Genomic DNA, 13330 nt, shown 5'->3' on the forward strand with positions numbered 1-13330 from the left:
TTCATTTATATAGTCAGGAAAAGAATCGGCTAGAACAGGTGAACCCAAGAGAAAAAGTGAACTCTTCTCAATCACTGATAATTCTGGGGCGACGGCCTTGAAACTGGATATTATCTCATCTCTATCCCCACAATCATCAGGGACAAAAAGTTCACACTTCCCCAGGTTCAAATCTAGGCCTATAATTTTGAATTCGCGAATCAGAGTCTGAAAATCCGAAAGAACTGTAGATGCGTCGCTGGCAAGGGTCCCGTCATCTAGATACCACACGTTGAATTTGGAATTTAGGAGTTCGATGACCGGGTGAATAGCTAGACTGAAAATTGCTGGACCTAGAGGGTCGCCCTGTTGACAGCCAACTTCAGACTGGATTAAGTGGTTCTGGTAAATGAGTTTAGTGGGATCTCGGTAGCACTGTAACATGAAGGGTAAAATGGTGGGGGCTTTGGTTTTTATCTGTGTTAACATGGCGACCCTGTCTACAGAATTGAAAGCGTTTGAAACATCCACCTTTAAATATATACTATTTTTTGAATTTTGAACATGAGTGCGAAAAGAGTGAACGGCTGCCTCACAGCCACCTTTGCAGGCGAAACCAAGTTGCTTGGGTTGGAAATATGATGACAGAGATTTTATGGACCTGCAGGCTATCTTGGCAGTGAGGCGCCGGTATGTTGAGCCGACAGCGATCGGTCGAATGCCACCATCTCTCTTCCTCAGCGCGCAGAGGTTTGCTCCATACAGGATGTCTACGATATCTGAAGCAACCTCACCACGAAGCATGAGGTTGCACAAATTCGTGACCTCCTGCAGGAGTTTCTCTCCGGCATCCCCACAGCAACCGCTGGTGAGGTCCTTCAGATGCTGAGAGGTGATACCGTCGAGACCGCCTATCATATATAGACAATAATATTATGTTAATTGATCTTAAATAAAATAACAATTAATACAGTCAAGAAGTCAAGTCGGTCGATTCAGTAAAGTGGTAGGACGCTTTACTGAAACTTTTGATGGAGTTTTGGACAGAACACAAAAGAGCACGATTCTGGTTATTAAATCACTTTCCCACACTTGTGCACGATAACGAATATTTAATGGTTAATATCCTACCAATATTACACATTAAAAACCCAGATAACACAATTTTAGGAAAATAATATAAAAACACAACATCAACATATACAACAACAATACACACGCACACGACAACGGAAATATATATTTTAATACTTTTATACTATACATATATTTAAGATTTTTATTATATAATACACATATTTAATACACATCCATGACCCAGGAACTTTGAAAACTTTTTGTTCCGTCGGCGGGATTCGAACCTGTGACCCCCGGCTTGAGCTACCAACGCGCTCACCACTGAGCCACAGAGGTCGTCAATTTAATCGTTTAATTTGAGAATAAATAATATACTATGTGTGTTGTTTATTTTCAACATTATATGTATTTGCATTTTTATTAACCCTTAACCACTGACGTACGTATGTGGTACATCAGTCGTCACCCACGCGGTTTTTCATTCAAAACTCAGAATTTCGCGGGAATTTCTGCGTGTCATTTTTGGTAGTTTCCTAGTTGCCAGTGACGCGTCGAAGACAGGGGAGAGCGGATGCAGCGCATATCTGCAAGCAGGTGATTTCGACGACGTGACGTATGAGGTATGTAGCGTCAGTGTTAGTGTGACTTTTTTCAAATAATTACTTTTTTTTGTCCATAATATATAAAAATTAATTGTTGGCTGTCTTATTCATCTTGGGAACTCTAAACGTCTAAAAAAGGCTAGTTGAACAGAATATTTCCAAAAACGACGAACAAATTGAATTGATACCGTAGCTTTCACAAGAGCTCTCTAGCCTTACTGGTTGGCAAAGGATAAGTGTGATGAAGTTGGTCAAAAAAGCAACAAAAGTCATAATTTTTTTCACAATGAAAATTTTCCATGTATATTTCAAAGAAAAACGCCACAGAACCCGAAACGGATGTCAATTGCTTGCATAAATCGGTTTGCTTGCAGTGCTCTAAGTCGACCTACAACAACTGTCCTTAAAAAGTGCCTTATAATTTGATTTGTGGTGATTGTGATTTTTTCCTTATTAATATAATCCTTGATAATTAATATAAACCAAATAAAAGTTCTTATGTTTAGAAAATATTTTTTGTTAATTATAAAAAGTATATCCTATTTTGAAAGTCACTAAGGTTTTTGTTACATAAAAAATTATTTATAATAAATATAATATATTTTTTAATATCTTTATGTAATTTGAAAGTATCCAAATAAAAAGACTGCAATTGACACCAGAATTAAACTTTATCGACACATCAGGAGGTGTTCAAAATTACGTACGTATCCCATACGTACGTCAGTGGTAATGTAACTTAATTGCACATCAGTGGTTAAGGGTTAATGTAAGGGCTGATTTCTCAGATAGCTTTTACCTGAGTAATAAATAAGCTATAAAATGTTATATTATTTACCCTTATAAGAATCTCATGTTATAACATATCCAACTATTGAATAATCACCCCAAATCAAAATGTATATCTACTTTTCAATCGTCACCTTTGTTCTGCCAAATAAAATATAAGATAACTAATTTGAAATACAAAATCTGTCAACGTTGCATATTATTTATTTGTCATAGAAACTCAGGTAAAATAACTCGAACGGACTATACTATCGATAGTAAAAGATACATTTTAGCACTTTAACATTATTTTCTGCCACCATATTTTGGTTGCCTGGAAGAAACCGCTGAAAGCGGTAAGGCCGCCTATTTGCTATGTTCCTTGCCTAATGTTGTTTTTGTTATTTTATATTGTTTATAATGCAAATAAAGAATTTATAAATAAATAAATACATTACTATCACACGCACACATTGACAGATCGAAAATCGACACGCATTTTCGGGTTGTCAGGTGGTCTATACGACCTTATGTCTTTTAGATCAAGACTCGTTTGTCAAGCGATAATTAAAAAAATCTATACCTTCCAAATATTATAAACCAGAAGAATATGTTTGCTTGAACGCGTTAATCTCAAGAATTACAGGTCCGATTTAAAACTTATTTCAGTGTTAGATAGCTTATTTATTGAGTAAGACTATAGGCTAAGACTAATACGAATAATACGAAATGAAGAAACTCAGGAAAATGTGGGAAAAACGGGGGAAATAATATTAAAAATTACGAACTACTGGAGCAATTTTTATGGCAATATTTGGCACAGATATAGAGGAGACCAAGTGAAGGGAGTAGGGACATAAGAGCTATTTTTTATCGGATAATGTACGGTTTCCGTAAAATTCCTAATTTACGCGGGCGAAGCCGCGCGGGTCATCTAGTAGGTAAATATTGTGTTTTTTTGTTTGGGAGCCCCCGTTAATTATATTTTATTTTGTTTGATAATGAAGAATGTTACCTAATTTTGATTATTAGCAGTCCATATTCTCTGTCAAAAATAATAAATACTAGTGATTTACAATAAACAATGTATGAATGTAGTATCAAATGTATTATACAGACATAATACAGTACAGTGCTACCTACGGACACTATTTTAATACATTAGCCAAAGAATCAGACAATTTAAAAAATAATAATTTTGATGTCATTGTCATATCTGACAGATGTCACAAATTCACAATCATTTCACAATTCTGAATTCTCCAGCGTTGCCAGAATGTTACTTTTGTAACATTTTACGTTACTTTTCACCCTTGCATGTTACATTCATGTGACATGACTAAAGATGTTACTTTTACGTTCCTTTTGGTACTTAATTGAAAAAAAAAAAGATGTTTGAAACCAAAAATGCGAAAACGGAACGCACTAAGTTTTATTGAGTTTTGTTGTTACAGCTGACAAGGCTTTAAATGAACGTGGCAAAAAAGGAACTAAGGCTGCCATCATACAAAAACGCCATTTTTGACAGTTCTCCTTTATCAACAGTGCCCCCGCCCATGTTTATTTAATTAAAGCCTTGTCGCACCTTAGTTTTAAGTTTTGTTTAATGATCTTGTTTCAGTTCATCTCTATATTATTTATAGTATGTTTTCGTGCATTCTGGATCACCCCCCCCCCCCCCCCCAGGCATTTTATTATATTATATAAGTAATACGAAATGTTACTTTTCCCCTCAATATGTTACTTTTCGCATGACAATATGTAACTTTCGAACATGCAGCTCTGGCAACACTGGAATTCTCATCTGACATTTCTAATTTTTTCTGAAATATTTGCAGTCCGCTCAGTGAACGATATTTTTATCATTTTATCAAATTTTCGTACTTATCACAATTTTAAGTTTATTTTGAAGTCCTCAGTGATAGTGTCCTCACTTATTAGTTATTATTCTGACCTGAGTTTAAATAGGTACACCGTTGGCTCGATAACTTGTTTAGATTTTAAAATATTTCTCATTAAATAAATTGACTAAATTTATTTAAATTAAATGTGTATACACATTTCCGGAATAACTTATGGTGTATAAATGACTTTATAACTTTGATCAATTAATTATAAAAGGAAAACCTCTGAGTATAAAAATGAATGGTGATGATTGCAAAATTTTGGCTCATAGGCAGCATGTTAAATATTTTATGAGATTTTTGAATGTTTTACCATCCTCTCTATCTTCACACGATACTACCAGGTAAATAGTTATATTTTGAATATCATTCATTTCAAGTGTAATAAGTAAGAACTATTATTGTTTCATGGATTTGGCTGTTACTTCCAGAAAAATTCATGATTCCTGAAGATCTATACCTACGTTTTCTTTATAATATATGCATGAGCATGACACTGTGATAATATTTGAATCATAATTTATATTATTATTTTTTCAGAGTCACCATAGCATATTTTTCAGTGGCAGGATTAGATGTGCTAGGATCAATAACAAATATCACACTGGAGCTCCGATCAAGAATCATCGAATGGATATATCGTCTGCAAGTACACCCTAATAAAGAAAGTGAGTATAAGCCATAAAGTTAAAATACCTAGCAGAATAGAGAAACAAAAACCTGAGCAAGTGAGATGTCACTATCAGTAACAGTGCATAGTAAAATGAGATGTGTGATACATGACAGCAGAACCAATTTTTTGGTGGTTGTGTAGGTGTACACGTAAACAAATTTTCACACATTTACATACACACAAGTAAATCAATTTTGGTTTTGTTTGACAGCTTGAGATTGTTGCTCTATTCCCCTAGGTATATTAACTTTATGGTATAAGCTTGATTTAAAATATTACGTTTCTCAGGAACCCGTTTACAATATAAATATAATATTATAAAAAGCATTGACTTCAATAGTTATTACTCATTTGTGAGTAATGGTGAGTATGAAATTTTGGCTAACATTGTTTTAACTCAACATTGTTTATTAATTGTTAATTCATAAGCCCTTTTCATAATTACAGCTATTATTACTTATATGCAGTGTTTTTTCCTAATATATTAGACTGATAAGTTTAAAAAGTTACATAAGGGTTGATTCAGAACACAACACGACATGTAGATATTTGACAGATTTGCAAGACGTCTCAATTGAAATCTGTCAAATCCATACAAAGAACAAGGGGCATTTTTGTATGGAGCCCGAACCCAAGCTGTAGCACATCCACACATATTATATCAAATGAAAGGGCTTGAAAAGCTATACATTTTATTGTATGACGTTAAATCTCTAAACCATGGGAAAAAAAGTTAAAAAACCTTTGCTCTAAGTTGGTGAGGAGTTGGGTATTCTATTGATTACCAGGTGATGCTGCAGCACCAGCTCAACTTTCCATTAATGTGTATATATTCATAAGTGTCACGAACCAGAATGCAAAATATAAAACCCGTCAAACGACTGCAAGTTGCTAATCGGCCTATCACGAACCAGATAAACCGTGATTTTTCAGCAATGAGCAGGCTTATGATGATGAACTATAGCTAAGAATACTCGATCATGTCAGTTTTCAAACAAAAATAATCGGCCAAGTGCGAGTCGGACTCATGCACGAAGGGTTCCGTACAGTTATAAAAAAAAATAAGCCAAAAATTGTGTTTCTTGTATGGGAGCCCCCCTTAATTATTTATTTTATTAAAATATTATTATTAATTATTAAAGTACACATATATTTAAGGCTTTTGTAAAAATTTCAAGTGCCTGCTTAAAATAGGCCAAAAAAATCACGTTTATTGTATGGGAGCCCCCTTTAAATATTGATATTATTTTGTTTTTAGTATTTGTTGATATAGTGGCAACAGATATACACAATCTGTGAAAATTTCAGAAGTCTAGCTATAGCGGTTTTTGAGATACACCCTGGCGACAGACAGACGGACTGACAATAAAGTCTTAGTACTAGGGCCCCGTTTTTACCCTTTGGGCTCGGAAACCTAAAAACTAGAACAAAATGTCACAGACAGACACACACACAGATAGACACGTCAAACTTATAACACCCCTATTTTTGGTCGGTGGTTAAAAACTGGCCTCTGTTATTTTCCTGGACTTCAAACATTATCATACTTGCTTACTTTAAACAAAAAGTGCCTTCTGATGTAATTGGGTTCAAGAATACAGAATGCTGCAATCTTTATTACTTGGTAGGCATGGGCGTACCCAGGTTCTGGGCCAGGGGGGGCAAATTACCCAGATTCTGGGCCAAGGGGGGGCAAATTACGCAGATTTTGGGCCAGGGGGGGCAAATTAGATTTTTGTAAGTTAGGTGTTTATAAAGAACAAAAAATTAATAATTTTTAGTTGTAAAAATATTGTATTGCAAATGGCAAAAAAACGTTTTATTATTTTTAATTTTTATAGATGAAAGTACTAAATAATATACTTAGTAGGGACGTCAACATGATCCAGGGGGCTGCTGCCCCCCCCCCCCCCCCCCCCCGGTACGCCCATGTTGGTAGGTACTTAAGTTCAAAAGTGATACACTAGATCTGTTTTTGACTGCAAATCATAATAAGGTAAAGGTTCAAACTACATATTATTCAAATAGGTGTTTAACCTAGTAGTAGTCAAGCTTTTCCTTATTATGGGAGACTAAGATAAGTATGTTTAAACAGAATTAAATTTAATAACACTACTACCGACTACGTGACTAACTACTGTAACTGGAATGATAATAAATATAAATACACGTTTTTAAACAGATAATGCCGTATTTACATATTTTATAGCTTATAAGTTGACGAAGTATTTTATGATTAAATTACTTAAATATCAAGGGCTTAGCATTGAAGTTGAGTTAAGATAATATGACTATAATTTATGATGGATTCGTTCGTCGCGCGGGAACCGTTCATTTTCCGGGATATAAACGGGATATAAAGTATAGTCAAGAATGTGAAGAAATTAAAAAGTGGCAACATCGTAGTGTCATCCCTTTTTTCTTAGATTGATTTGAAAGGGATGACTCTACGATGTTGCCCCTTTTTGATTTCTTCACTTTCTTGACAGACTATATCCTATGTCCTTTTCCGGGACTCCAAAGTATCTCCTGATCCTGTTTGCTGCGAAGAGGTAACAGCCAGACTTTTGTATTTATATATTTTGTATTTATATACTTTTGTATATTAGTATGGATGTTGCTCTTAACTTCGGCGCGCGGTTAGCGCGGGAACAGTACATTTTTGCGGGATGAGTACTATCTAATTTTCTCGGGGCTGAACTGACAGATATACTTTTGGGTTTAAAAATTAACCGCGTGGTTAAAGTTTGTATCTTTCCTTCGCCTTTATAAGCAAATGAGGTCGCAAGACTGGTTTTGACTTTCGAAATATGTACCTACATTGGTCTCACACATATTTAATTTATTTATGTTTCCTTCAATATCGATATTCAATTCATATTAATGAATAACAGAATATGTTTATCTTAACAAAACATTAATGTTTTGACTTTATAAGAAAAACTTGATGATTGTTGTTTAATTAGAATTCCTATTAGGTATTCGAATTCGTGCATACCGCTTAATCAACGAAAACTTTACATAACAGAATTTTGAAAGCATTTTACTGCACTGGTCCACATTTTAATATCTTTGGACTTTGTATACGTCATAATGTTTATATAATATTATGTTTACATAAGTCAATAATGCTCAGAGAACTGCACCTATGTAAAGTAGTTTCTGTTACGGGAAAAACTCCCGATATTGTACTGGCATAAGTATCACTATTTTAGTGCTGGAATACATTGGCAAATAGCAGATCGCACAACGTGCGCTTGCTTGCTTCTATAATTGCCTTGCTATTTTGCTAATATTGTACTATCAGAGAAGTTAGTTATAGATAGAGATGGCGGACCTACGTAATTTCGTCGCGTTAAGTCAAACCCATCCGACCGGTCACAGCTTGTTAGCTGTGACCGGTCGAATTGACATAAGCCAACCAAATGTCTGGTGTGTCAACTGCTTAAAAATCAATTTCCTCGATGGTACATTAATGGGAGATTTTTTTTACAGTAATTAGTTCTCGAGTTTTGCCAAGCGATCAAAAAGTATCGTGCACCCTATACGTACAATGTACATATAGAAAACGTCCATCATCAATCAAAATATTATGTCATTTGCTAGGCAAGAAATACAACTTGATGATGTTTAATTGACCTCAATTTTGTTTTGCCTACCTTAATTGCCAAGTTGATTAAGCAATAGCTCTATTATAACACGCAGAAGTTACGTAGGCACCTAGGAAACTATGAAAGCAAGTGTCAAGTTAGTTTCAGCGTGTATTACACCTTATCGAATCGGTTACAGTATTTTAAATATAGGCGTGAAATTCCGCACTGATTGTGAACAACCAATTATTTAAAACCATATGATTAGCGATTATTATTGGTTGTTGCGTTTCTGTACACTATATTAAGTCGATAAGATTTTGTAAAGGGGTATGAAGATTTTGGCCGACCTACTGTCCGCTATTGTGTTTTTCTGCGTTCACGAATATTTTTTTCAAAAATGGATAGCTAACATCAATACAAACAAGAAATAACCTTGGACAAAACCACGTAAAGTGTCACATTTCGAAAATTTGAGCTGCCAAAGTTGCAATAATATCTTAAATTGGCTCCATATAAAAATCTTCATACCCCTTTGGTCCTAACTCTGAGGCTATTTAAAAACATTATACTAAACATAACGTTAAAATATATTTAAATAAGATATTATTTTATATAAGTATTATTATTTATTTTATAAGTGTAGATTTTGGTAGCCTATCATTATTTGGACTATAGTCACGTTGTTTGGAGTTTAAAACAATAGGTACAGGTGTAACAAAACAAAATGATAATACTTTAGGGTGTGTTGTGTCCCTTATATTGAGTCCACTGTGAAAGTAGCAGCGCTGAAATAGCAAATTTTTTTTGTTAAAAAAATATTGCTCTTTCAGCGCAAAAAAGGTTCTCTTTCAGCACTGCTACTTTCACAGTGAACTCGATATATTAAGGCACACCCTAAACTCCTAAAGCATTATCACTTTGTTATTACACCCAGAGTGTAGTTTAAATACCTAATACTTATGTATTAGGTATTTAAACTACACTCTGTACATAAGGTACCTCACCTTGATACGCCGTCAAACAAACCTTCTTACATAGAAAAACTTTTCTTTATTAACAACTTGTTATTTCTCAATTTTCAGCTGGCGACATGTCAGCGTGCGGTTTTCAAGGCTCCTCTACAGTGAACATAGATATTGGTCCTCCCAACTCCCATTACCGGTGCGGCCATCTTGCCATGACGTACACCGGGTTGTGCATACTGCTGACACTGGGTGATGATCTCACGAGGATCAATAGGAAGGCGCTGGTTGCAGGTAATCACTGTTATGATGAATTATATAAAGCTTAGATTTGATTGACACTGTAAGAAATGACTACCGCCCATCGATACTTGCTAAGTCGCTATACTAGAGTTGGTAGGGTACTACCTAGGTAGGTGTTAAAATTGATTCTTAAAGCAGATTTAGGACGTAGGTAATTTTGCCGCAATTCGTCAAGTTTGGTCTGAAGATTTCATTCGACATTTAAAACTGACTAAATGATAGATCCGCCATAAAGGTACTTGTGAATCAAACTCTTAGCCCTAAAAATTACAATACTGTTACAATGTTTGACACCAATTTTCTGGTATAGTATATTATACAATATATACAGCAATCCATTCGATTTGTAGACTAAGGGCCTGTTTCACCATTTTCTGATAAAGTGCCTAATAGGCTATTAACAACTTTTTTGATAGATTCTCCATACTTGATCTGTCAAGTTAATTGGTGGATAGCCTTATCAGGAAGTGGTGAAACAGGCCCTTAGAAACAAGAGGTGGTTACATACTAGATTATTTGTATGTTCGACGATTACATCACCATTTCTAGCGCAATTAAAAAAAAACTCATTTTGTTTTTTTAATTCATTATCCACTAATGTTTTTCAGGTGTCAAAGCACTTCAGCGGGAGGAGGGTAACTTCTCAGCGACTCTATCCGGCTGCGAGTCGGACATGCGGTTCGTGTATTGTGCTGCCTGCATCAGCTACATTCTAAATGATTGGTCCGGCTTTGATGTGCAGCGGGCTACGGACTACATCCTAAAGTCTATAGTGAGTAAATGATCTATAAAATATTATTACTATTACTAAACACCTAGTACCAAAGGCGGTACTAGGTGTTGTTTACTCCAAAGGGGAGTAGGTGTTTAGAATGAAAGCTGAAAGCGTATACTTCTACATAATATAATTATTACCCAACGCGTTAGAGTCAGTTAAGGGAACTGCAATTTCACGTTTGAATTTTAAACGTCAAATGTAGTCAACCTTTAAACACAATTAAAAAAATAATTAAAAACGTCAAAATATTGTCATCTATAGTTTGTGCGTTTTAAGCATTTTTAAGATGATATGGGTGACAGTTTTCATATTCCTTGCTACGGGTTTTTTTACAAGAAAACAAAAAAAATCAGAATGTAATAAATTATATTCCATCTACAAAAACAAATGTTTCCTATAATTATTATAAATGAATAAAAATGAAGGTTGCTAAATGCTAACTTATTAATATAAAATTATAAAGATTAACTGTGAAATAGGAGTATACAATTATTGTTACGAAAACATTTGAAAAATGTCAGATGCATGAAACGGAACTTATGTCAATAGAGATTGACTCTGTTGAATCGAAATCAAATCGATAAAAAAGGGCGGCCATCTTAAATCGCCGCCACCACTGAAGTGTCAGTACGAAATCGATAATTTCGATTGCAATTCCTTTACGAAGTGATTCGATATTTTTAAATTATCGATTAATTTTTGTTAGGTAACTTTCCTACTACACTAATGTGTCACGCATATCATCATAAAACGCAACGATATCAAAATACTTCGATACGACGTATGCCGTCCTTTTTTGTCTTACAGTAATAGCATATACTACTTTGACTTTCTCTTTCGCTCATTTTACGCTTTAATCGAATCGAGAAAATATTGTCGTCCTTTTTTGTCTTACAGTAATATCATATACTACTTTCTCTTTCGCTCATTTTACGCTTCGCTTTGATTTTTCTCTTGAAATAAAAGACAATAATTTAAATATTAATAAAATCTTAGTAATTACGTGTGAAATATTACACCTTTGGCTTTATTTGTATTATTCGTTTTGTTACTGCACTGTCGGAAGGCACATGACGGCATTCTGGAGCGAAATGTAGCGAAAAAAAACGCGGTAATTCATGAATTAAACACGTCCGGCTGTTACCGCGTCCTAAGGCACACTGCTCTCAGATGAGTGAGCTCACTCATTTCGAGGGTGACAAATTTTCGCGCTGACGATTGTATGGAATGCCTTTTCTAACGTTCTAATTCTATGATAAAACGCACAAACTATAATCGAAGTTGAAGAAGGCAAGCAAGCTGGCAAAAAAGTGACTAGCTTTCCTTAGTTGTTTCATATAATATTTTAAGGCTTAGGCTACGAGGATTTTACCTAGTCCAATAAAAAAAATATATTTTTTTAACTTCAGGGCTACGACTACGGCATCGCTCAGTGTCCAGAACTAGAATCTCACGGCGGCACCACTTTCTGTGCATTGGCAACCCTGAGCCTCACCAACCAGCTCGACAAACTTTCGGAGGAGCAAATAGAGTACCTAAAACGATGGCTGCTCTTCCGGCAAATCGACGGGTACCAAGGCAGACCTAACAAACCTGTGGATACATGCTACAGTTTCTGGGTTGGAGCGTCCCTGAAAATTCTGGATGCACTACACCTGTCAAACTATAAAAGCAACAGAAGCTACGTATATGAGACCCAAGATATAGTGGTTGGTGGGTTCTCAAAATGGCCCGATACCTGCACAGATCCTATGCACACCTATTTAGGCCTAGCAGGACTGAGTTTGATAGGTGAGAAGGATTTACTAGAAATTGTACCCACGCTGAATATAACAAGACGTGCGCACGAACATTTGAAATCGTTGCATTTGCAGTGGGCTTTGGAGTCATAGTTTGAATTTTATACTTAGGGTAGAGGGTTATTCTATGTTTCCATACAAGAAAATGTTGCCAGTTATGAATAATATTTTTTCTACAAAAAGTTAGTTGAGGAGGGACGCATTTTGTTACTTCGGCCTTCTCTATCCTAATAAAAATATTTGTACATCTAATAATTTTATAGGGTCTTCTTGTTTTGGTCTGCCACAGTCGAGAAGTCACTTGGTAGATAAATAAAGGAGACCTTGATACAACTATTCAATAACATTTCGCTGCGTAAAATATATTATCTTTATTAGAAAGAGGGTTATTCTATAGTATCATTACTTATTAGTGATAAATATTTTTCTCCTTATATTTTTGACCCAAGGAAATAAAATTTTGTATGGATTATTTTTTATACACGCACAATCTTGCATAATAATATTTTTTTCCGGGCCAGGGGAACAAACATTTTTTATCAAGTGATAATGCTAAAGATAAATATAATAGAAAAAGTTTTCTTGTATGGAAATATGCGTTATACTAAACAAAGTCAATTTTAGAACAAGCTTGTCTAAATGTATGTGTATGTAGTATGTACTATGTGAGCACTATGCCAACAAGTGTTGTTAAATGAAGGTGTAATTTTTGATATATTTCCTAGTCGAGTAACTTTTTGAGATTCTTTATTTCGTAAAAAATATCAACATTTTTAATATTTTTACCCTTTAACGAAATTAGAAACAAAAACATAAAAAATTCAAGAATGCACCATCGTATTATAGGGAAGAAATTACATACGAGAGAAAAAGAAAAGATATACAATCTTGG

At 34.8% G+C, this 13330-nt stretch overlaps 1 protein-coding gene across 1 annotated transcript; it reads left to right on the forward strand.

The window, feature by feature from the left end:
- The first annotated feature begins 4373 nt into the window (after positions 1-4373).
- On the forward strand, positions 4374-13243 carry LOC121734293 (geranylgeranyl transferase type-1 subunit beta). The gene is made up of 6 exons (XM_042124819.1): positions 4374-4394; positions 4548-4674; positions 4871-4998; positions 9679-9852; positions 10470-10633; positions 12049-13243. Exons 2-6 carry the CDS (start codon positions 4568-4570, stop codon positions 12529-12531), a joined length of 1056 nt encoding a protein of 351 aa, XP_041980753.1. The 5' UTR covers positions 4374-4394; positions 4548-4567; the 3' UTR covers positions 12532-13243.
- The last annotated feature ends 87 nt before the right edge of the window (positions 13244-13330 follow it).

The sequence above is a fragment of the Aricia agestis genome, chromosome 15 (assembly GCF_905147365.1).
Source record: "Aricia agestis chromosome 15, ilAriAges1.1, whole genome shotgun sequence".
Classification (NCBI taxonomy): Eukaryota; Metazoa; Arthropoda; class Insecta; order Lepidoptera; family Lycaenidae; genus Aricia; species Aricia agestis.